The sequence below is a fragment of the Ylistrum balloti genome, unplaced genomic scaffold (assembly GCF_031769215.1).
Source record: "Ylistrum balloti isolate Yb309-2 unplaced genomic scaffold, AGI_CSIRO_Ybal_v1 Utg369810, whole genome shotgun sequence".
Taxonomy (NCBI): domain Eukaryota; kingdom Metazoa; phylum Mollusca; class Bivalvia; order Pectinida; family Pectinidae; genus Ylistrum; species Ylistrum balloti.
Window position 1 is genome coordinate 693,505 of NW_026781983.1, and position 25,828 is coordinate 719,332.

The following is a 25,828-nucleotide window of genomic DNA, read 5'->3' on the forward strand; positions in this document are numbered from 1 at the left end:
TACAGACTAATTAATACCTACTCTGTACAGACCAAATAATACATACTCTGTACAGACTAATTAATACATACTCTGTACAGACTAATTAATACATACTCTATACAGACTAATTAATACATACTCTGTACAGACTAATTAATACATACTCTGTACAGACTAATTAATACATACTCTGTACAGACTAATTAATACATACTCTGTACAGACTAATTAATACATACTCTGTACAGACTAATTAATACATACTCTGTACAGACTAATTACTACATACTCTGTACAGACTAATTCTGTCATTCACTCCTGGATGGTACATCCGGAATTAATACATACTCTGTACAGACTAGTTAATACATACTCTATACAGACTAATTGATACATACTCTGTACAGACTAATTAATACATACTCTGTACAGACTAATTAATACATACTCTGTACAGACTAATTAATACCTACTCTGTACAGACTAATTGATACATACTCTGTACAGACTAATTTATACATACTCTGTACAGACTAATTAATACATACTCTATACAGACTAATTAATACATACTCTGTACAGACTAATTAATACATACTCTGTACAGACTAATTAATACATACTCTGTACAGACTAATTAATACATACTCTATACAGACTAATTGATACATACTCTGTACAGACTAATTAATACATACTCTGTACAGACTAATTAATGCATACTCTATACAGACTAATTAATACATACTCTGTACAGACTAATTAATACCTACTCTGTACAGACTAATTAATACATACTCTATACAGACTAATTAATACATACTCTGTACAGACTAATTAATACATACTCTATACAGACTAATTGATACATACTCTGTACAGACTAATTAATACATACTCTGTACAGACTAATTAATGCATACTCTATACAGACTAATTAATACATACTCTGTACAGACTAATTAATACCTACTCTGTACAGACTAACTAATACATACTCTATACAGACTAATTAATACATACTCTGTACAGACTAATTACTACATACTCTGTACAGACTAATTGACGAATATAATTGTAATATTCTGAGTACCAAAGTATTGATCCAGGTAACAACATTTGTCCCTGTTTACATGGTAGATGATTTGTAATTTCTTCTTACATCAAATTATTATAAACAAATGGTAATTCACCTTTCTCTGACTACCTTTTCTTGCCCTATTGTAGTTAAGATAAAAATGTAACCAGTTCAACCTGTAGTATGCAACACTGACTTTTAAAGACAATTCTGTATGTATAATATATATACAGTCGTCAATCCAGCTGAGTATAGTAAACACATCAGTCAATGCTTGCTCTGACATTTTGTTCTAATATAACAGACAGTCAGAACTTCCCATATGTTGTTATTTATGTAAAGATTGGGTAATTTAATTTCTTAAATACCACTTACGTGTTTTTAGGTGGTGTGACATAGTTACCTACCCTTAACGTACATCACATGGCACACGATGGTCGGATGCTGTTACCATGGCAGTGAGTAAATCTTCGCTGGAAGATTACTGGACAGAGTTCCATGAAATTGAGAGTAATAAAGACCCAGATGAGGAAGAGGAAGAGGAGGAACTCCCTAAAACTCCAGATGGTATTGTAACCTAGTAGCATGTTTGTTTCTCAGAAATGGATAGGATTCATCAGAGTTGTCATCATCTATAGAGAGGACATATTAAACTTCCTCAGGAATTCATTGGTGTTCTTACAGAAATCTTTAAAAAAAATCTTCAGTCAGAATTTTTGTGTGGCTTTTTATAAATAAGTAAAAATTGCATACGTAGTGTCATATTGTCCATAGATATAAATGACATTGGAGTTATAGTGACAGAGAATAGTGCTACCACACTGAAATGTGATCTTTAAATCACTCTAAGTACACACCAGTCACATAATACTGACTTATAAAGTCAGGCCTTTAGTATCCTTTGATTATACTGACAAGTTGTTCACCAGTCACATAATACTGACTTATAAAGTCAGGCCTTGTGTATCCTTTAATTATACTGACAAGCTGTACACCAGTCACATAATACTGACTTATAAAGTCAGGCCTTGTGTATCCTTTGATTATACTGACAAGCTGTACACCAGTCACATAATACTGACTTATAAAGTCAGGCCTTGTGTATCCTTTAATTATACTGACAAGTTGTTCACCAGTCACATTATACTGACTTATAAAGTCAGGCCTTGAGTATCCTTTGATTATACTGACAAGTTGTTCACCAGTCACATTATACTGACTTATAAAGTCAGGCCTTGTGTATCCTTTAATTATACTGAGTGACAAGTTGTTTGGAGTACAATCAAGTATAATTTTGATGACTCTTATTTGTCATTGCTTGGAATCAGAACCTTCCCTACGACGAAGGACGATCAAGGTCAAAAGTTGGGTAATGTCAAGATGAATAATAAAAAGAAAAAAATGTCTTAGTTTAGGATCAACGGTTAAGATGGATAACCAATTTAGTTAAATCACCTTTACTATTATGCTCTCATAAATGATGGAAACTTGTGCAGTTCCTTAATATGCCTGCCTTCCAGGACATGTAATAACTGTGTACATGTGTTGACAGAATGTGCTTATACACACAATTCAGTTTCATGATTACGCATTCATGGTTTCGAGTGTAGACACCCACAGATGTAATTGTATCCATTATAATGGTATAGACCAACTCTTTGACATGTCACCACTACTTTTTTTCACTATTTCGTCATTACAACAAGTTCGTGCTTTGAATGACTATGGAATGGTGTATGGTATCATATTAAATGGCTTTGAAATATTGAAAACTGAATCAGATAGCAAATTAATGTCACATTGAATTGGGATGAATTGTTTCACCCCTACTCAAAATAGATTACTTGTATCTTTGATATATTATACTACTACATGATGCCTGTCTCAATTTGCAGCTATTAGGTAAATTAATTTGTTTAAATTGTGAAATTTCTTAAAGTTTTAATTGTCTAAAGTTAATTTATAAACACAATAATGTTTAAATGGCATAAAAAAGGAAAACTGGTATTCAAATTAATGTAATTTGAGGTAGAATGGAACTCTCTGTATCACGTTCAGTGTAATGACAGTTGTGATTTTTAATTTAACATATGTAGGATAGAATTCTGTGATCAAATCTATAATGTAGCCATATCTGGGTACAGGGGAACAGGAAGCCAGATGGCTCAAGGAGGTCGGATTGGATGCCGTCGTCAATCGAATCAAAGGTATGACGGTGAATAATGTAGATATTTCTATATATCTGACTTCATTTTGTTGATGATTATCCAATTTTAAATATTCCATCTTGTTTGGATTCTATGATAGGCATTATGTGTATGTATACATTTACATGTAGATGTATTAAGTTTTTCTGTGTGTTAAATTTGAAGTTTTCATTAAAGATACAGAAATCAGAACTATAATTTTTACATTGATATCAATATAATCTATGAGAGACTGATCTGATCTCAGAGAAATTGAATCTTCTCAAAAATAAAATTTAACATTTATATTTCTATCAGATAAGTTAAAATGTACAGATCAATCACCTAACTCCACAAACCAGAATCTTAGCTGACTGGCAACTGGAAAAAAAAGTACAAATTAGTGAGGGTTAGATAGTGGGAGATACCAATTAGTGAGGGTTAGATAGTGGGAGATACCAATTAGTGAGGGTTAGATAGTGGGAGATACCAATTAGTGAGGGTTAGATAGTGGGAGATACAAATTAGTGAGGGTTAGATAGTGGGAGATACAAATTAGTGAGGGTTAGATAGTGGGAGATACAAATTAGTGAGGGTTAGATAGTGGGAGATACAAATTAGTGAGGGTTAGATAGTGGGAGATATAAATTAGTGAGGGTTAGATAGTGGGAGATACAAATTAGTGAGGGTTAGATAGTGGGATATACAAATTAGTGAGGGTTAGATAGTGGGAGATACAAATTAGTGAGGGTTAGATAGTGGGAGATACAAATTAGTGAGGGTTAGATAGTGGGAGATACAAATTAGTGAGGGTTAGATAGTGGGAGATACAAATTAGTGAGGGTTAGATAGTGGGAGATAAATTAGTGAGGGTTAGATAGTGGGAGATACAAATTTATGAGTGTTAGATAGTGGGAGATACAAATTAGTGAGGGTTAGATAGTGGGAGATACAAATTAGTGAGGGTTAGATAGTGGGAGATACAAATTAGTGAGGGTTAGATAGTGGGAGATACCAATTAGTGAGGGTTAGATAGTGGGAGATACAAATTAGTGAGGGTTAGATAGTGGGAGATACCAATTAGTGAGGGTTAGATAGTGGGAGATACCAATTAGTGAGGGTTAGATAGTGGGAGATACCAATTAGTGAGGGTTAGATAGTGGGAGATACCAATTAGTGAGGGTTAGATAGTGGGAGATACCAATTAGTGAGGGTTAGATAGTGGGAGATACAAATTAGTGAGGGTTAGATAGTGGGAGATACCAATTAGTGAGGGTTAGATAGTGGGAGATACAAATTAGTGAGGGTTAGATAGTGGGAGATACAAATTAGTGAGGGTTAGATAGTGGGAGATACAAATTAGTGAGGGTTAGATAGTGGGAGATACAAATTAGTGAGGGTTAGATAGTGGGAGATACAATACAAATTAGTGAGGGTTAGATAGTGGGAGATACAAATTAGTGAGGGTTAGATAGTGGGAGATACAAATTAGTGAGGGTTAGATAGTGGGAGATACAAATTAGTGAGGGTTAGATAGTGGGAGATACAAATTAGTGAGGGTTAGATAGTGGGAGATACAAATTAGTGAGGGTTAGATAGTGGGAGATACAAATTAGTGAGGGTTAGATAGTGGGAGATAAAAATTAGTGAGGGTTAGATAGTGGGAGATACAAATTAGTGAGGGTTAGATAGTGGGAGATACAAATTAGTGAGGGTTAGATAGTGGGAGATACAAATTAGTGAGGGTTAGATAGTGGGAGATACAAATTAGTGAGGGTTAGATAGTGGGAGATACAAATTAGTGAGGGTTAGATAGTGGGAGATACAAATTAGTGAGGGTTAGATAGTGGGAGATACAAATTAGTGAGGGTTAGATAGTGGGAGATACAAATTAGTGAGGGTTAGATAGTGGGAGATACAAATTAGTGAGGGTTAGATAGTGGGAGATACAAATTAGTGAGGGTTAGATAGTGGGAGATACAAATTAGTGAGGGTTAGTGGGAGATACAAATTAGTGAGGGTTAGATAGTGGGAGATACAAATTAGTGAGGGTTAGATAGTGGGAGATACAAATTAGTGAGGGTTAGATAGTGGGAGATACAAATTAGTGAGGGTTAGATAGTGGGAGATACAAATTAGTGAGGGTTAGATAGTGGGAGATACAAATTAGTGAGGGTTAGATAGTGGGAGATAGTGGGAGATACAAATTAGTGAGGGTTAGATAGTGGGAGATACAAATTAGTGAGGGTTAGATAGTGGGAGATACAAATTAGTGAGGGTTAGATAGTGGGAGATACAAATTAGTGAGGGTTAGATAGTGGGAGATACAAATTAGTGAGGGTTAGATAGTGGGAGATACAAATTAGTGAGGGTTAGATAGTGGGAGATACAAATTAGTGAGGAGATACAAATTAGTGAGGGTTAGATAGTGGGAGATACATATTAGTGAGGGTTAGATAGTGGGAGATACAAATTTTTGAGGGTTAGATAGTGGGATATCCCAAATTAGTGAGGGTTAGATAGTGGGAGATACAAATTAGTGAGGGTTAGATAGTGGGAGATACAAATTAGTGAGGGTTAGATAGTGGGAGATACAAATTAGTGAGGGTTAGATAGTGGGAGATACAAATTAGTGAGGGTTAGATAGTGGGAGATACAAATTAGTGAGGGTTAGATAGTGGGAGATACAAATTAGTGAGGGTTAGATAGTGGGAGATACAAATTTATGAGGGTTAGATAGTGGGAGATACAAATTAGTGAGAGTTAGATAGTGGGAGATACATATTAGTGAGGGTTAGATAGTGGGAGATACAAATTAGTGAGGGTCAGATAGTTAGTGAGGGTTAGATAGTGGGAGATACAAATTAGTGAGGGTTAGATAGTGGGAGATACAAATTAGTGAGGGTTAGATAGTGGGAGATACAAATTAGTGAGGGTTAGATAGTGGGAGATACAAATTAGTGAGGGTTAGATAGTGGGAGATACAAATTAGTGAGGGTTAGATAGTGGGAGATACAAATTAGTGAGGGTTAGATAGTGGGAGATACAAATTAGTGAGGGTTAGATAGTGGGATATACAAATTAGTGAGGGTTAGATAGTGGGAGATACAAATTAATGATGACTGGTAGTTGATGGTGGTATGAGATTGGGAAAGCTGGATAAGTTTAGTGTGATAGTCGGATTAGAGATTGCCAATTGAAAACTAAAAGACTTAAATATTCAAACTACACAGATGGACATGGCCTGACAGATGATGAAATGGAAGCTGTCACAGCGACTTTGACATCCAGTCAGGCTGCTGTGGTAAAGCGACGCGTGGACACCCTCAGTACTACAATGCGTAAACGACAGAAGCAGAACAAAACTGATGTGCGGGATATCTTCCCGACCCAGGAGACAGTCAATGGGGTGAGTACCTGTGAACTTGTTAGTTTTCACAGCTCCCCCTTTAATTAGCAAAATATGTCTAGTGATTTCATTGTCTACAAGTCTGTCACTCTTTTCTATTTGTTTATATGAAGGAGAATTTCCAAAATGCTTATGTTCAAGGTGTCTCAAGAATCCCTCAACAGATTTAGTAAAATAAATAAAAAATGTCTGTGAATGGAGATATTTATCATCTTGTGTACGATTTACAATGTCTTGCTGTATTGTTGAATTTTGGTTATGCTTCAGGGCTTGTATGGCAGTCCAGGATCATTCCATCGACTGTCCGGTGGATCTATTGGGGAAGGACAGACAACTTCTGACCAGGTGATCCTGAGGCAAGGCAGTAAAGCCAAGGACAGGTCATTCATAAAGAGGGGAGTTTACTCTATGTCTGGGAGAAAGACAGATGAGGCTGTGAGTCCAGATCAAACAGGTACAAATGTTACATGGTGTAATGTAAAAGTCACCAGAAGAATAGTCAAGCGACAGTATCATAAAACAGAATGAATGATTCTAATGTAATGATTTAGTTGTCATCAACACTGTGTTCATCAAAGCAAAAAAAGTATACCTTGATATCTTAATAACCCCCTAATTTCAAGGTTAGGGACTTTCAGAGTTAAGCATTGTCTGTCATTCTGTCAACCTGACATTCAGTCATTTTTTTAATTTCTATTTCACCTCATTGATTCTGAAACAGACACAGAATATTATACAGAATAGTTGTTACTTGAGATATTGTTGTATAATAATGATATGGAGATCAACGCCTGGTTTAGTTATGTGCAATTAATATTTTCCATAGCCATGGCCATTTTAAAATCTAATGCTTTCTGAATTTTATTTAAGGCCTTTACTACAAAATTATTCCAGAAATTAAAAAAAAAATTAAGAAATGAAAAAGAAAAAGCAAAAACCTGCAAGTAAATTGAATTAAAATTTTATTTCAGATTCTTAAATACCATTGACTCCACAAGGAGAACTTAAATTTTATTTCAGATTCTGTGCCAATAATTTTGCAGGCCACACACCAGTTCCATTTCTGACTCAATTCCACTTAAGATTCTGCAGGCAGAACTTGAGTTTTACTTCATGAGATATGTGAACACCTGTTAACAATAAGCCAATGAACACGAAAGAGTTCCTTTTACTTCATTGCGACGGTGGCATTTGTGTCTCTCTGACTAATACATATGATCATAATCAACAGGTTGTCAAGGAAATCAAGATACATCTTTCCATCTGTTGAAACGCTATGATTTCAGTTTCCATTTCTGGATAGCAACAGTTAACATCCCCAACCTATGGTGTTTACATCTCACAGTTGATTCAAGGTGGACTGTTCCCAATATCATGATTTTTGTGTAACATGTTAACAAATGACAGACAAACTAGCAAAACTCTTTCTTGATAGATGAGATTGATGAAAATTACAGGGAAGTTTTACTGTCATCATAGTGATCTCATTTAAAAATATTCTACTTTTTTGTGTGATATAAAGCTGGATGTGTTTGATGCTTGTTAGCTTGCCTGTTGGTTCCATTGTTGTATACCTTGTTCTCATTTGGTTGGTGTTGTCAATGAAGCACAAGACACTTACACTTTGGAACACCTGATCTTTCATCCTCTATGTACTTTTTTAGGTGTCTCTGTGAAAGTCCTTCTTTTGGTGATGTTTTGCCTTAATTTTAATGATTTTGAGCTTGAATTATGATTCTGTTCACATGTTGGTATTTTCTTGTTGTTCATATAAAGATATGTAAATCATTTTACTATGTATAGAAGAACAGGCAATATAGGTTTCACTTTCAGAGTTGTATCTGTATTTGGTAGATGTTTTCTATAAACTCATATTCATAAGAAAAATGACAGAGGACACTTTATTGAAGAAAAACTAAAACTTTGCTTTTATTAATGCAGGAATAGAAATGTTAAGTGTCCACCCTAAGAGATCATATCACCATCCTGTAGCTGAGAGGCTGTCTGGAGGAGGCCTCCCTCCCATATCCGATCACGAGGACATTATGTTTGAACTAAAAACTGAGGAGTCTAGTCGCTACATTAAGGACCAACAGAGGGTAGGTATATAACTAAGTGTGAGGGATGGTTGGATGGTGCAGTGGTAAGGCATGCGCCTTTCACCTAGCCGTCCGGGGTTCGATTCCCAGAATGGATGTGAAAAGGTATGGGGTCACCTGCCCGACCACGTGGGTTTTTCCCATGTTCTCTGGTTTCCTCCCACAATAAGACTCCTCGCACGCTTACATCCGGGCCAACAAGAGTGATTAGTATAAGTTGAAATAACTTGTTTCGCAATTGTTGTAAAATGAATAAAGACTATATTTATTTATTTAACTATGTGTGAACAGCCATGTAGCAACAGATAAGAAGTTGATGAGGCCATTTTTTTTTTATTTTCCTGTAAATGGGAGGTGAAAAGAAACGTTTTTGTGTGAAAGAATCCACTGAAAAAGATATGTTATGCAATTCAGATAGTGCCACAGTTTATAATTATACATGTTCTTGACATTCTTTTGAAACTAAGTATTAAAAATTGTGAAATATAATAAATTTCAGGGTTAGAGCTCTTTCCCATTTGGTTTTTGAGATTTCTTTTCACCAGTTTTGATTTGTCTTCACATTATCAGTTTTAGAATTTAGGTCCTTTGCCTCACTTATCTCCGAAGGGTGAAACTGCTGTATAAACACCTTTAATTTATTATCTAACTAATACTCTAATTGCCACATTGTATTGATATGTGCAAACCACTTTTATGTCTTTTGTACTATGATCTAGCATTGCATCTTTTGGTAGTTCTAGAAAAAGTGATCTGCAACACTTTAGTAAAACTGGTAAACGTATTATATCTCACAACAAGATTTTATTGTGACCTCCTCTGGAGCTGTTCTGGAAAACTTGCTTCTTAAATTTCACTGTTGTTTTCCATGTTGGCTATCAGTCAGGACCAAAACAGAAAGTGGGAGACAATTTACCAGTAAGTGTCTCTTTAATATTATTGCACCTACCAGTAATACATTTTTCACTATCAGCTTTTGACAAGGACTGCATATTACTACAAATCATTATAGAACCTGATACATTTTTCAGTATCTGTTTTGACAAGGACTACATATTACTACAAATCATTATAGAACCTGATACATTTTTCAGTATCTGTTTTGACAAGGACTACATATTACTACAAATCATTATAGAACCTGATACATTTTTCAGTATCTGTTTTGACAAGGACTACATATTACTACAAATCATTATAGAACCTGATACATTTTTCAGTATCTGTTTTGACAAGGACTACATATTACTACAAATCATTATAGAACCTGATACATTTTTCAGTATCTGTTTTGACAAGGACTACATATTACTACAAATCATTATAGAACCTGATACATTTTTCAGTATCTGTTTTGACAAGGACTACATATTACTACAAACCATTATAGAACCTGATACATTTTTCAGTATCTGTTTTGACAAGGACTACATTTTACTACAAATCATTATAGAACCTGATACATTTTTCAGTATATGTTTTGACAAGGACTACATATTACTACAAACCATTATAGAACCTGATACACATATTACTACAAATCATTATAGAACCTGATACATTTTTCAGTATCTGTTTTGACAAGGACTACATATTACTACAAATCATTATAGAACCTGATACATTTTTCAGTATCTGTTTTGACAAGGACTACATATTACTACAAATCATTATAGAACCTGATACATTTTTCAGTATCTGTTTTGACAAGGACTACATATTACTACAAATCATTATAGAACCTGATACATTTTTCAGTATCTGTTTTGACAAGGACTACATATTACTACAAATCATTATAGAACCTGATACATTTTTCAGTATCTGTTTTGACAAGGACTACATATTACTACAAATCATTATAGAACCTGATACATTTTTCAGTATCTGTTTTGACAAGGACTACATATTACTACAAATCATTATAGAACCTGATACATTTTTCAGTATCTGTTTTGACAAGGACTACATATTACTACAAATCATTATAGAACCTGATACATTTTTCAGTATCTGTTTTGACAAGGACTACATATTACTACAAATCATTATAGAACCTGTTTTGATACATTTTTCATTATAGAACCTGATACATTTTTCAGTATCTTTTTTGACAAGGACTACATATTACTACAAATCATTATAGAACCTGATACATTTTTCAGTATCTGTTTTGACAAGGACTACATATTACTACAAACCATTATAGAACCTGATACATTTTTCAGTATCTGTTTTGACAAGGACTACATTTTACTACAAATCATTATAGAACCTGATACATTTTTCAGTATCTGTTTTGACAAGGACTACATATTACTACAAATCATTATAGAACCTGATACATTTTTCAGTATCTGTTTTGACAAGGACTACATATTACTACAAACCATTATAGAACCTGATACATTTTTCAGTATCTGTTTTGACAAGGACTACATTTTACTACAAATCATTATAGAACCTGATACATTTTTCAGTATCTGTTTTGACAAGGACTACATATTACTACAAATCATTATAGAACCTGATACATTTTTCAGTATCTGTTTTGACAAGGACTACATTTTACTACAAATCATTATAGAACCTGATACATTTTTCAGTATCTGTTTTGACAAGGACTACATATTACTACAAACCATTATAGAACCTGATACATTTTTCAGTATCAGCTTTTGACACTGACACCATGAATATTTTTTTATCATTTCCTGGAGACTGTTTATTTAAAAGTTTTTGGATTTAACCTAGATTCAAAACTAAGTTAGTAACTTATATATTCTTGGATGATGAGGCCCTCTTAAATAAATGATGTTGAATCACTTTCAAATTGACATGGTTCAAATGTGTTGAATTCTTCAAAAATTTTGTTGAATAACAATAAGACAATAATATGGTCACGCTCTGTGGCCAGTAGCATGCTGAAATGACTACCAAGGTTGTCTTTATGAATTACTTGGACACTCTATTAAGGCAAAAGAGTCATATGTGTTAAAATCTTCAAATAATGATAATATGTTGAAAAGGTGAAAAAATCCTCATTAAATACTCCTGGTGCAGAACTGATCTTCAAAAATAATAACTCTGAAATGAATATATGCAATGCCTTCCTTACATTTTGTCTTAAACTAATTACTTTTTCATTTACACAGTCAATAATTTTGTTTACAGAATTTTACACTAGTAAAAGATAAGTTGGGAGTGACACAGATGAGTGACCTTGGCTCCAGTGACATGTCACAGATAAGGTCACTTGCTCTTCTAGAACTTACCTCTCTGTTCGATAATCATAACATTACCTACAGACACCGAAAGGCAAAGAAAAGAGTGAAAGGTAGGTTTGTGGCTATCCCAAGCGTTAAAGGTATGTTTGGGTCTAGCCTTGGGAGAAAGGTGTGTTTGGGTCTAGCCTTGGGAGAAAAGTGTGTTTGGGTCCTGCAGAGACGTAGAAGGGGTACGTTTTAGTCTTTAAGACAAGAGTGAAAAGTAGGTTTGAATGTAGCATAGCAATAAATCTATGTAGGTTTAAGTTGGGATGAAACGTAGGTTTGAGCTCCAACAAGGGGTGGGATAGGAAGTGTTCAAGCTGAAATAGGTAGGTTCTAATCTAGCACAGGGGTAAAACAGGTATAAAAGGAAGGTTTGAGTTAAACATATGGGTGAATTGTTATCATTCCTAACCCAACAAAATTGGCGAGGGATATTCAACTGGGTTCTGTCCATTTTTCCGTCCGTCCATCTGTCCTTCCATCTGTCCCTTCATCTGTCCTTCGGTCTGTCTTCATGCATGATATCTTTTGAAGGACTAGTTGGATTTTGATGAAACTTGGTTGGTACACTTGTTACCTTAATCTCTTGCCCAAGTTCGCTTAACAGCAAATTCTGCTCATATCTAATGAGGCTGCTGTGACCTGATTAACTGATTTCTTTCTATCACTATATTGGAAATTTTTCTACACATTATCTTTTGATGGAATGATAAGATTATTTTAGGAATTTTGCTTTGCATACTCATTACCTTAATTCCTTGTTCAGGTGTGATTATCAGCAAATTTTGCACATATTTAATGAGGTTGCAGTGACCTGATCGGCTGATACCTATTCCAGTTTTCCATATTGCTCACTTTAAATATATATGTTTCACAAATGAATATGGGCAGGGGATCTGAATGACTATGTACTTGTTGAGGTTTGAGTTCAGTGCAGGGGTTAAAGGTTACTGATGTTTGAGTTCAGTGCAGGGGTTAAAGGTTACTGATGTTTGAGTTCAGTACAGGGGTGAAAGGTTACTGAGGTTTGAGTTTAGTACAGGATTGAATGGTTATTGAGGTTTGAGCTCAGTCTAGGGGTGAAAGGTTACTGAGGTTTGAGTTCAGCACAGGGTGAAAGGTTACTGAGGTTTGAGTTCAGTGCAGGAGTGAAAGGTTACTGAGGTTTGAGTTCAGTGTAGGGGTGAAAGGTAACTGAGGTTTGAGTTTAGTACAGGATTGAATGGTTATTGAGGTTTGAGCTCAGTCTAGGGGTGAAAGGTTACTGAGGTTTGAGTTCAGCACAGGGTGAAAGGTAACTGAGGTTTGAGTTCAGTCCAGGGATGAAAGGTTACTGAGGTTTGAGTTCAGTCCAGGGATGAAAGGCTACTGAGGTTTCAGTTTAGTACAGGATTGAAGGGTTATTGAGGTTTGAGCTCAGTCTAGGGGTGAAAGGTTACTGATGTTTGAGTTCAGTGCAGGTGTGAAAGGTTACTGAGGTTTGAGTTCAGTGCAGGAATGAATGGTTACTGAGGTTTGAGTTCAGTACAGGAGTGAAAGGTTACTGAGGTTTGAGTTCAGTCCAGGGGTGAAAGGTTACTGAGGTTTGAGTTCAGTGCAGGGGTGAAAGGTTACTGAGGTTTGGTGACAGAACAGGAGTGAAAGTTTACTGAGGTTTGCAAAATTCCTTAGGTTTGACTCAATGATGAAATGACTAGAAGAGATGATTTACATGGGTGAAAAGTATGTGTACATCTGTTACCCTTAAGGGGAAAATGTATCTGTCAGTACCATAAGCATTACATCAGTGTCCGACCAGGATTGAATTTGTCACTGCATATGGGTCCAGACAGTGTCCAAATTTCAGAAATGGTTTCTGTCATCATACATTTAGAACATATTTTGTTATAAATGCATGGTTTACCTGTTAACCAAGACAACGACATGTTATTTGGTACACATTTCTTGTTGCAGATCATGGCCTTTTTGGTGTTCCCCTACACACACTTTTAGAAAATGACCGGAAGATAGAGCCTAGAGTCACCGTCCCAATCATCTTTCATGACGTAAGTATTATTATGAAAGAATTTTAATATCATACATGACTGTCATCCACCCTTTCTCGCTAAATTTCTTGAATTTGTACACTTTAGATATTTGAGCTCAGTGAATTTGGTTGTGCTTATAAATTAGATTTCATGGGGATATTGTTCTTAAGAGCTCTGAGTTATGCCCCTTTAAATAACTTTTCACTTAAATTTTTATAAGTAGAAAACTTCTTTTTTAATTGCTGGATAGACTGAGATGGTTCACCTATATTATGTGTATTTAGATAATTTAGGTTCTTAAAGCTTCCTATCATTGCTGTTTAGGCAGCAAAAAACTCAATGAATAGATATTGGTCACAAAAAATATCAGCTTTGACGTGAAATGTCTCTGATACTAATCTGGGAATAAATTACATTGATATAACCAATTAATCCACAGATTATCTGTTTCCTGGAGTCTCACTGTCTGGATATGGAAGGGATTCTCCGAGTACCAGGTTCCACAGGGAGAATCAAGGTATACTTAAATCATACCCACAAAAAAGGAATCATGGGCTAATGTTTAATGGCAATAACTATATCAGAAAATTTCAACAATCAAAGTACATGTTCAACTTGCAGAGTTTCCCACTTAATGTCCATAAAGGCCATGTTTTTAGTTCTTTATGCAGTGTACTTCATAATGATCAAACCTCTATATAAAGACCACCTGTGTATAAAGGCCACTTTCCTCTGCTTCCTTGAGTGGCCTCTAAAGACTGGTTTTATAAATAACAATGTTTGGTGATATGTCTTTTATTACTGTCTTTGATGGTCATTTGAACTGTTTTGATATTAATTTGTATTGTATAAAATGAAAAAAGTCTATTTCATATGAGATAGGTGGGGTTATATAAAAAATTTGACTAGATACACATAGCTCCTAGCACCAGGTAGCCAAAAGGACTTATTTTTCATATGAAGTTACATGGCGGTTACAGAAATGGCTTTAATTTTGTTTTTCCCAAGCAATTACGAGGAGAGCTGGAAGAGAGATTTTATAGTGGTGCTATCTCCTGGGCAGAAGTCATGCCTAATGATGCTGCAGGCCTTCTAAAACAGTTCCTACGAGAGCTTCCAGTGCCTCTACTGACTTATGAATACATAGAGGCCTTTGCTCAGGTAGAGGGTAAGTATCTCACTCTAGTTCTGTATTAGCTTAAGTAACCATACCTGAATATCACTCACCTATGATAATAAACTTGAACTATTTTACAACAATTCCAAAGCAATTTTTTTGAACTTACATTAATCACTCTTGTTGATCCGAATGGTAGCACATAAGGGTCTTATTGTGGGAGGAATACGGACTACCAGGGGGAAAACCCACGTGGTGGGGCAGGTAACAACATCCATTCCGGGAATCGAAACCCGGACAGCTAGGTGAAAGGCGAGGGCATTACCACTGCGCCACCTGACTATCCTATACTCACCTATAAATATATAGAGGCTTTCACTTTGACATAGAGCAAGAATTACTACTAGTTCTTAGCTAGCTTCTTAGCAAACCTGTTTATTATCTATACTGTACCAAAGCTTGGAGACTTTTAGTAAAGATTATGTAAAGTACTGTCTCTCTACTGTGCTAGCTTATTCCCTCACGCTCATGACACCTGGAGAATACCCGGTAACATGTTCCAATATTCTTATGGAGTCTTTGGGTGTGACGGTAAATATGCCAAATAAAAGATTAATTGGTCCAAAATTATTGAAAACATCAAAACTCAGTGGACAATGTAAAAGTTATTACTTGTTTTCATTTCTAGTCAATACCTTCTTCATCCAATTCATGATCGTGAAATGTACAAATCAAGTGAACTTTACAGGTCTTGTAGGCCTCTTGTGAAAAAATCAAAATGGGGTAAATATTTGAGAACTTAACATTTATATTTTTTATTTCAGGTATAAAGGAGAAGAAACTACAGTTACAAGCCCTGTGCTTACTAATTCTGTTACTTCCACCAGTCCATCGTAATACTCTACAGGTAAAGAACGTATAGTTACAGGCACTATTTTTTTTATTAATTAGCTGTAATGACACAAAGCGTCATTGAGGTTGTTGTAAGATGACTGATCTGTCAAATCAACCAAATAATAACCCTTTCTAGAAAACAATTATAAAGTAACTGGTCGCTGATTTTTGGCGAGATTGTACCTGGAATGGATTGTAATGCATCTCGGGTACATTCTTGCCAAATATCAATAACCAGTAGCTTTTTGAACCATCTTGACCTATGTTTAAGGTCACAGAGGTCAAATATGAGAAACATTTATAATCTTCTTCTCAAGTTATTCCAAAAGACTCAAAGTTTTTATTTTTGCCAGTAGGATTTTATAAAAGATTGGCACTAAGTTTCTGCATGTACTTGGCCTGGACCTATTTCTAAGGTCACAGAGTTCAAATAGGTGAAGAAATATTTGAGAATCTTTTTTCAAGTGCCACAAGACCCTGATTACTGATGTTTGGCCAGTAGGTACCAGTGATGGAATACTACAAAATTTCCTCATATAAATGTTTCTTCATATGATATATGACAATGACCACTTTTCAAGGTCACAAAGGTAGCCATGTTTAAAACATTTAAGAATTATCTTAATTTCCTGAAGACCCAGTGTACTTATATTCATACACTTAGTCCTAGATACTGAGTGATCAATTTAAGTTTCTTCTTAAAAAACAATTTGACCCATTTCCAAGGTCAAAGGAGGTGGATGCATTTTAAACACTTATGAATCTTCTCGAGATACATTCTCTGTGAATAACACAATAATAATTGGATAAATATGGTATGTAAATGTGTTACAGACATTTGTTTTAGAACCATCCCTTTTGTTGTAGATGCTGTTGCGGTTCCTACAACGAGTTGTGAATAAGTGCCCAGAGAACAAGATGAGTTTAGCTAATGTTTCTATGATCATGGCCCCAAATCTGTTTCTGGTGTCTTCTGGTCGCTCCAAGTTCAAGGGCATTCAGGAACGAGAGATAACCATGGCAGCTGGAACCTCAAATATTGTCAGAATGCTTATTAAATACCTGGACATTCTTTGGACGGTAAATATGTATGAATTGTGGTTTTTATACACATTTGTATATTGACATCATCCATTACTTAAAACTCCTTGAGTAATATTCATTCACAAAAAAAAATGTCCAGGAAACAGTAATATTTATCAAAACCTCATACAGTATATTTTTTATGGTAGAATTATAGCAAAGTTCAGATGAAAGAAATGACTTTGAAGGTATGCTCCACTTTCAGTCATGTGGCTTTTTTTATATCTCACTATATCATTGTCCTAATGCTTCTGTCTAAGTAAAATGCTCCAATCAGTACAAACTGAAAATTTCAGCTAATTTTATTTGACACAGGTGCCAACATTTTTGGTGCAACAGATGAGACGCCAAAATGAAATATCTCAACAACGCAAAGGCAGGGATAAATCGGTAAGTCTTTTGTCAATTTTCTTTTTCTCAACAATGAAAAAAGCTTCAGTATGTGACGAGGTATCGCTGTTTAAATAAAAGAATTATCTAAATTTCAACTGTTGCCATAGTATTACTTCAATTTTAATGGATTCTATCATTTTAAAACATGTGCTTGTCAAAATTCTTTGAAAACTTACATGCAAACTAATTAAAGAAATTAACAAAACTTAACACATAATCCTGAATTTAATTGCTTCTACTTAGACAGTTTATGATGTATTTGTCAGCTGAGAATTGGTACTCACAGAATGTCAAAATTCCTTTCCAAGAAATATGGTGTTCTGCATAGGCCTTATATTGGAAGAATTTATTTGATTTAATCATGTGAGATCATGATTGACTGGCCAAGAAAATTGACTGTAAAGTGGGATGGTGGGATATGATCTAACTACAAACTCGCAGTTTCTACATCGTAGATATATCACCTATTTGATCTCTTTTTCGGATTGTTTGGTATTACTACAGAAAATACAGTCCATCTTATCTCATACATGTTTAAGAGTTATTTTAGAAAATAAGATTGATTTTGTTAATGTAAGTCTCTGTGTTTTGTTTATAAAACAATACTTGTGGACGTGCTAATCCATGTATTGCGCTAAGTTGCCAAAAATCATATTGTGCAGAAATTTGATTGCGATAGATTAAAAATAATTTCAATAGTTTTGAAATACATCAAATATTATTCCAATTATGGAAATTAGATTTTGTCTGAAGAAATAAAACATATAGCAAGATGTCAAGGCAATTCAGGGAAGATTGGAAAATTACAACCTGGTGTCTCAAGAAACAGACAAATAGAAAATGGATTTAATTTTGTACTCTTACGAAGATAATGAAATGGAAAGTTTATTTTGAAAGCTTTTTAATACCTGTTTTTTGATAATTTGTGCACAGAAAATAAAATTCCTTGCCAAGAAAGACAAGTCAGACTTGTACAAAAAGCCTGCCATTGTTCAGGAGGTAAGAAGACAACCTATGATTATAATCATAATGACTGTAAATGGCTAGAAAAAATGGCCGTATGATGTAACATACTCAGGTAAATGAAATAACATACAGTTGCTGCTATCATCATTTAGAATCAGTTCTGCCTATCCTCAAAATAACACAGAAAAAAAGTGGTTACAGATTACAGAAACATGTTTGATTATTGTTGTAGAATAAAGATTTTTTTACATTGTTATAGTTAAAGTGATGTTATTTTATGAGAAAAGATATTTAAGATTAAACAGATGTATACATGTTGAGTCATATACATAGCATAGTGTTGTTGTAACAGCAATCTGGCAAATGTTACTTGGAAACAAGTCTATGCCGTGTTAAAGTCTACCTATCCTATAGCCTACAGGAAGTTGTTGCACTTGGTTTGACTGCAGTGTGTTAAGATAAGGACATCAGGCCCCACTTGTATAAAACATCTCAACTTTCCTCAAGTTGAGATTTTCCTCAGCTGATATCTCCTCGAAAACGGCTTGTATAAAATTTTCTCAAGGAACAGGAGGAAGTCATCGGCTAGGATGTCCTGAAATTCCTTGAGGAATTTTCATACAAGATAAGAGGAAATCTCAAGTTGAGATGTTTTATACAAGTGGGGCCTGGTCTGAATATGTCTATATTGAAAAATAAAGATTGATAATTTATCTGGTTTATTCTAACAAGGTGATTTTGTATTCTATAATAAATTGATTTTATATACATTTTAACAATTAACCAGTTATCGAAATTTGAATAATTTTCATTTAATTAAGGGTGATTTTGAAGAAGGTGTAATACGTGTCCATGCCCCAAACCTAACCAAAAGTTCTACTGCAATCCGCCTGGACAATTGCATGACTGCTGGGCAAATAGTCGACAGATTCAGGAACACGGATGAAGCTTTAAAACCTGTTAATGGGAGGTAATTAGAAGTTATGTTGTATGTTATTCAACTTTTAAAAATAACTGGCCAATTCTGCAACGTATAACACCATATTTTAGTAAATAGCCTTATCACACCAAAGTCAAAAACACAGACAAATTAGTCCTCCATGAGGATTTCTCGGTGTTGTATGTATTGTATTCTTATTAGAAATATGTTTAATATATACATGCTATTATTACATGTGACAATTTGTTTCTAAAGGGAGAACAAAAAGAAAACACTGATGCAGCAGGGAGTCTACTCCGACCCTGATAAAGTTTCTTTCGCCGAGGAACACACTTACCTGTATGAAACAGGTGGCAATTTAGGTAATTATCCTTACCTTTGGAATTTCAGGATTGATGTGGGTGAGGGGCAGTAATAAAGATAAGTATACTTATCTGTACATAACAGTAGATAATATTGTTAAAAATACTTATCTGTACATAACAGTAGATAATATCGGTAAAATGCTTATCTGTACATATCAGTAGATAATATCGGTAAAATGCTTATCTGTACATAACAGTAGATAATATTGGTAAAATGCTTATCTGTACATAACAGTAGATAATATTGGTAAAATGCTTATCTGTACATAACAATAGATAATATTGGTAAAAATACTTATCTGTACATAACAGTAGATAATATTGGTAAAATGCTTATCTGTACATAACAATAGATAATATTGGTAAAAATACTTATCTGTACATAACAATAGATAATATTGGTAAAAATACTTATCTGTACATAACAGTAGATAATATTGGTAAAATGCTTATCTGTACATAACAGTAGATAATATCGGTAAAATGCTTATCTGTACATATCAGTAGATAATATCGGTAAAATGCTTATCTGTACATAACAGTAGATAATATTGGTAAAATGCTTATCTGTACATAACAGTAGATAATATTGGTAAAATGCTTATCTGTACATAACAATAGATAATATTGGTAAAAATGCTTATCTGTACATAACAATAGATAATATTGGTAAAAATGCTTATCTGTACATAACAGTAGATACTATTGTTAAAAATACTTATCTGTACATTACAGTAGATAATATTGGTAAAAATACTTATCTGTACATAACAATAGATAATATTGGTAAAATGCTTATCTGTACATAACAGTAGATAATATTGGTAAAAATGCTTACCTGTAAATTACATGAAGAAATATAGGTAATTTTACTTACCTGTAGATGACATGAGGCAATGTGTAGGCAGGTATACTTATTTATACAAGACAGGTGACAATTCAGGTAATTATATATAACAGGAGACATTGACATGAGATAATATAGGTAAGTACACCTATCTGTACATGACCTGTGGTCAGATAGATAATCATGCTTACCTGTGCATAACGTGTTTCAATATAAGTAATTACACTTATCTCTGGGTAACAGGACGTTCATTTTTGGTAATATAGTTAAGTATGCTTATCTGTATGTAACAGGTGACAATATAAGTAATTATACTTATCTGTACATAACAATAGATACTATTGTACATAAAATAATATTTATCTGTACATAACACGTAGCATTATATTGTTAAAATACTTATCTGTACATAATGACGGGCAATATAGGGAGTCTTACTTATCTGTACATAACGACGGATAATATAGGGAGTCACACTTATCTGTACATAACGACGAGCATTATAGGGAGTCTTACTTATCTGTACATAACGACGGGCATTATTGGTAAAATACTTATCTGTACATAACAGTAGATATATATTGTTAAAATATTTATCTGTACATAACGATAGATAATATTGTTAAAATACTTATCTGTACATAACAATAGATACTATTGTTAAAAATACTTATCTGTACATAACAATAGATACTATTGTTAAAAATACTTATCTGTACATAACAATAGATACTATTGTTAAAAATACTTATCTGTACATAACAATAGATACTATTGTTAAAAATACGGGCATTATCTGTACATATCTGTACATAACTATTGCATTACGGGCTTATCTGTACATAACAGGGATAATATTGTTAAAAATACTTATCTGTACATAACAGACGGACAATATTGGTAAAAATACTTATCTGTACATAACGAAGGGCAATATAGGAGTCTTACTTATCTGTACATAACGATGGACAATATAAGTCTTACTTATCTGTACATAACGAACAATAGAGTCTTACTATTGGACAAAAATACTTATCTGTACATAACGATGGACAATATAGGGAGTCTTACTTATCTGTACATAACGACGGGCATTATAGGGAGTCTTACTTATCTGTACATAACGACGGACAATATAGGGAGTCTTACTTATCTGTACATAACGATGGACAATATAGTCAGTCTTACTTATCTGTACATAACGACGGGCATTATAGGGAGTCTTACTTATCTGTACATAACGACGGGCATTATAGGGAGTCTTACTTATCTGTACATAACGACGGGCATTATAGGGAGTCTTACTTATCTGTACATAACGACGGACAATATAGGTAGTCTTACTTATCTGTACATAACGACGGGCATTATAGGGAGTCTTACTTATCTATACATAAAGACAGACAATATAGGGAGTCTTACTTATCTGTACATAACGACGGGCAATATAGGGAGTCTTACTTATCTGTACATAACGACGGGCAATATAGGTAGTCTTACTTATCTGTACATAACGAAGGGCAATATAGGGAGTCTTACTTATCTGTACATAACGAAGGACAATATAGTCAGTCTTACTTATCTGTACATAACGAAGGGCAATATAGGGAGTCTTACTTATCTGTACATAACGATGGACAATATAGGGAGTCTTACTTATCTGTACATAACGACGGGCATTATAGGGAGTCTTACTTATCTGTACATAACGACGGGCATTATAGGGAGTCTTTCTTATCTGTACATAACGACGGGCATTATAGGGAGTCTTACTTATCTGTACATAACGACGGGCATTATAGGGAGTCTTACTTATCTGTACATAACGACGGGCATTATAGGGAGTCTTACTTATCTGTACATAACGACGGGCATTATAGGGAGTCTTACTTATCTGTACATAACGACGGACATTATAGGGAGTCTTACTTATCTGTACATAACGAAGGGCAATATAGGGAGTCTTACTTATCTGTACATAACAGGTTGTACATGTGATACACATGTAGGTATGTACTGTAGACTTTCGAGAAAATCTTTACATGCTTACTATTAATGTTGTAGTTGCTTTTTGTTAGGTTTCTCTGCTAGAGGCTTATTCCTTAATATAACGACATCAGTGTTAGGGTCTTTTGCACTTTTCTGGTTCAATGATTCCTCGCGGGAGAGTTTTGGGGAAAGGGGACTCATTTATTACTACACCTTGGTGGCGGGACACACCAGAGACTTGAAAATGGTAGTGTGTACTCCCACAAACTGTTCAGTATTATGGTAGCGTAACGACTGATTCACAATTTGGTAGTATCATTAAACCAGATGGTGTTGTCCTGCTGGGTACATTCGGTAGTTGTAATTACTTCTATAGGGTAGGTTGTTTGTTGGTTTTATCGACCAGTGAACATTCAGGGTCATTTCGGGGCAGAGTCTCCTTGTAATAAGCTTGTGACTGTCTCACTGAACAATGCAGATTTTCACCTGAGGTTATGTCGGCACACATTTTAACCAACTAGGATCTTAGAGGCTGTCCCATCAGCGTGGTATAGGTCTGTAATATCAACTTCAGTTCTGCAACATCACCAGAATTACATGAACATATTGCAGTTTTCCACAAAAATAACCCCAATTTGCACTCACTCTGCACACGTTTGAAGGTCGTCCTTAAATGTCAATAGCTATTACTGGTATATGTGTTAAACTCTGCCAAATACATAGAAAACATAAGTTGCTAATTTTTAAAGGATGGTTTTATCAACATTATATCATTGGTTATTCTGATTTTTATTGTTAATTTCATTGCCTATCAGATATTGTACATTATAATCAAATTCTATTTAAATACAGGAATGATATTTTTAAACAAATGTGGATATCAACTTTAATAGAGCAAGATTTACAATGTTTCCAGAGTTATCATGAAGTATGTAATGAATTATAAAGTTCCCTATCTTCATTTTATGTAAACATTTTGCTTTACTTGAGAATGAGTGTACATCTTGGTGTACTTAGAAGGATTTACAATGTAGAGCCAATGCCGTTCATACTAGGTAGGTTGGGTGTTAGGTTCCTTTACTCTTCAGCTGGATACCAGAGAGTATGCAGGGTGATTGAGCAATAGAGAAAATCAGGTACTGAGTATCAATCACAACGGCTTCAGAGTAGTGTTTTCATATTTATTATTAACCACCTACCGGTTTCGCCCTCTCCAGACTTCTCTTAGTGTAGTTAGTTCACTAGCATTACATTGTAGTGCACAAAAGTTAACACTGTGGTGGTGGACAGGGTTGCAATTCAGAAATATAATGATTTGACCAGTACAGTACCTTTGTCTGTTCTGTGTGTACTACAAAGTATGATTGACACTTTGTTTATTTTGCTCCCAACCCATTCTCCTGCCCGATGCTAGAGCCTTTGGATCAGGTAGTTAATACATCAAGGTATAAGCCGTTCATAAAAACTCCAAGCCTGCACAAACAGAGCAGATTTAGAAAGGTAGTACAGGATGGTATATGATGCTATTCATTTGTTTACATATACTGTCATTTTACCTTTATCTTTTTGCTCAGGTGAACGATGCTTAGATCACCAAACCAACATGATGGCACTGTACAAGGTAAACCCTAATGCAGAGTGGGTCATCAAAACAAGCTATCATAGATAGTCTCCATACGAACTCTAAATAGTGCTCACAGAGTAAAGCAGGAAGTGCCGAGGAACTCTAACAGCCATGTTTTGCTCCATAATCTTCATGGGAAATTCGTTGACAGCAAAGTGGCCAACTTATGCTTTGGGAAAGATTGATACCAAGCATGGGCAATGTCTCCTTAGTAACCAAAGATATGATAATGCGTTTAAATCCAGCATTTTATTAGGGAGCATAGCAACCAACTTTCATACTCAGTGTTTCTATGGTAAACATAGGAGGTGCTCAAAATGCCCAATAGGTATCCCTGCATCCAAATGTTTTACTGCACAGTTTAGCTATGATATCAGCAATTATAGGTATTGGTGACGAACTACATCAACCAATAATACTTTAGACACAATGGTGACCATAAACGCTACTCACAGTGTTTAGCAGGAAATGGTGAAAAAGCTACTCACAGCATCCAGCAGAAACTGGTGAAAATGCAACACACGGCGTCTAACAAGAACTGGTGAAAAAGCTAATGAGAGTGTCCAACAGGAACTGGTGAAAACGCTACTCACGGCATCCAACAGGAACTGGTGAAAACGCTACTCACGGCGTCCAACAGGAACTGATAAAATGCTACTCACAGCATCCAGCAGGAACTGGTGAAAACGCTACTCACAGCATCTAGCAGGAACTGATGAAAAAGCTACTCACAGCATCCAGCAGGAACTGCTGAAGAAACTGCAGTTTTCCCGTGGTAATTTTGAGGAATCGTTCAGCAATCAACCAAAGGTTAAGCTGCCAAATTTCTTTTCTAATGACGAGAAAGCTTGAGAAACTGAACTCTCATATTTCCTTTGTAGCATCATGTAAACACATTATTTACCTGAAGATTATTTAAACATGTCTCGATGGTGATGTGTACAATTAATATTGGATTGGAAACTGCCAATTAGACACAAGGATTCCGATGATGGTTTCCTTGGTTTTACATGAACCTAAATAAAACTGGAATATACTGTAGATCTCCTTCATCAACATTGCATTCCATTTTTATGAAATGTTGTAATGGATATTTTTATAACTTCAATGGATTACTATTATGAAAACCAAGTTTGAAATTGGGTGCTGATTATTTACAATAATATAATTATTCAAGGATGAGTTTAAGGCTAAGAATACTATATGTAAACAATATGTATTATATTTTAATAATTTTCATTTAAGAAGTATAACCTACGTACCCTTGAAGCACCACAATGACTATAGATTTTGTACAGGATCAGGACAAGATAATAGGAGGCACTTACACATATATGGAAATACATAGAATTGAATAATATATACATCAAGAGTTATTTTAACCCAACATCATCCAAAAAGTTCTCAAATTTCATATACAAGTTTCCCTTGGTCCCCAGAAATGCAATATCAATCATGTAATTGATTTGAAGGACAAAAGTGCCCACAAACGTCCGTTATGGAGTTTGTAATTTTGTAATCACCGTTTCTAAGAAAGTTTTGGATCAATGGGTATAA

At 34.7% G+C, this 25,828-nt stretch overlaps 1 protein-coding gene across 1 annotated transcript; it reads left to right on the forward strand.

The window, feature by feature from the left end:
• The first annotated feature begins 1,512 nt into the window (after nt 1-1,512).
• Nucleotides 1,513-24,362, forward strand: LOC132544853 (rho GTPase-activating protein 18-like). Its single transcript, XM_060208502.1, has 17 exons — nt 1,513-1,627; nt 3,205-3,267; nt 6,480-6,655; nt 6,923-7,109; nt 8,597-8,746; nt 9,626-9,672; nt 11,929-12,091; nt 13,980-14,071; nt 14,493-14,570; nt 15,062-15,221; nt 15,995-16,077; nt 16,932-17,144; nt 17,463-17,537; nt 18,474-18,539; nt 19,328-19,476; nt 19,702-19,808; nt 24,222-24,362. Exons 1-17 carry the CDS (start codon nt 1,513-1,515, stop codon nt 24,314-24,316), a joined length of 2,019 nt encoding a protein of 672 aa, XP_060064485.1. The 3' UTR covers nt 24,317-24,362.
• Nucleotides 24,363-25,828: the final 1,466 nt, after the last annotated feature.

Coding starts and splice junctions, on each gene's coding strand:
- LOC132544853 (XM_060208502.1), top strand. CDS start 1,513: ATGGCAGTGAGTAAATCTTCGCTGGAAGATTACTGGACAGAGTTCCAT. Junction 7,110..8,596: donor TGTGAGTCCAGATCAAACAG/GTACAAATGTTA, acceptor TTATTAATGCAG/GAATAGAAATGTTAAGTGTC. Junction 14,072..14,492: donor TCCCAATCATCTTTCATGAC/GTAAGTATTATT, acceptor ATTAATCCACAG/ATTATCTGTTTCCTGGAGTC.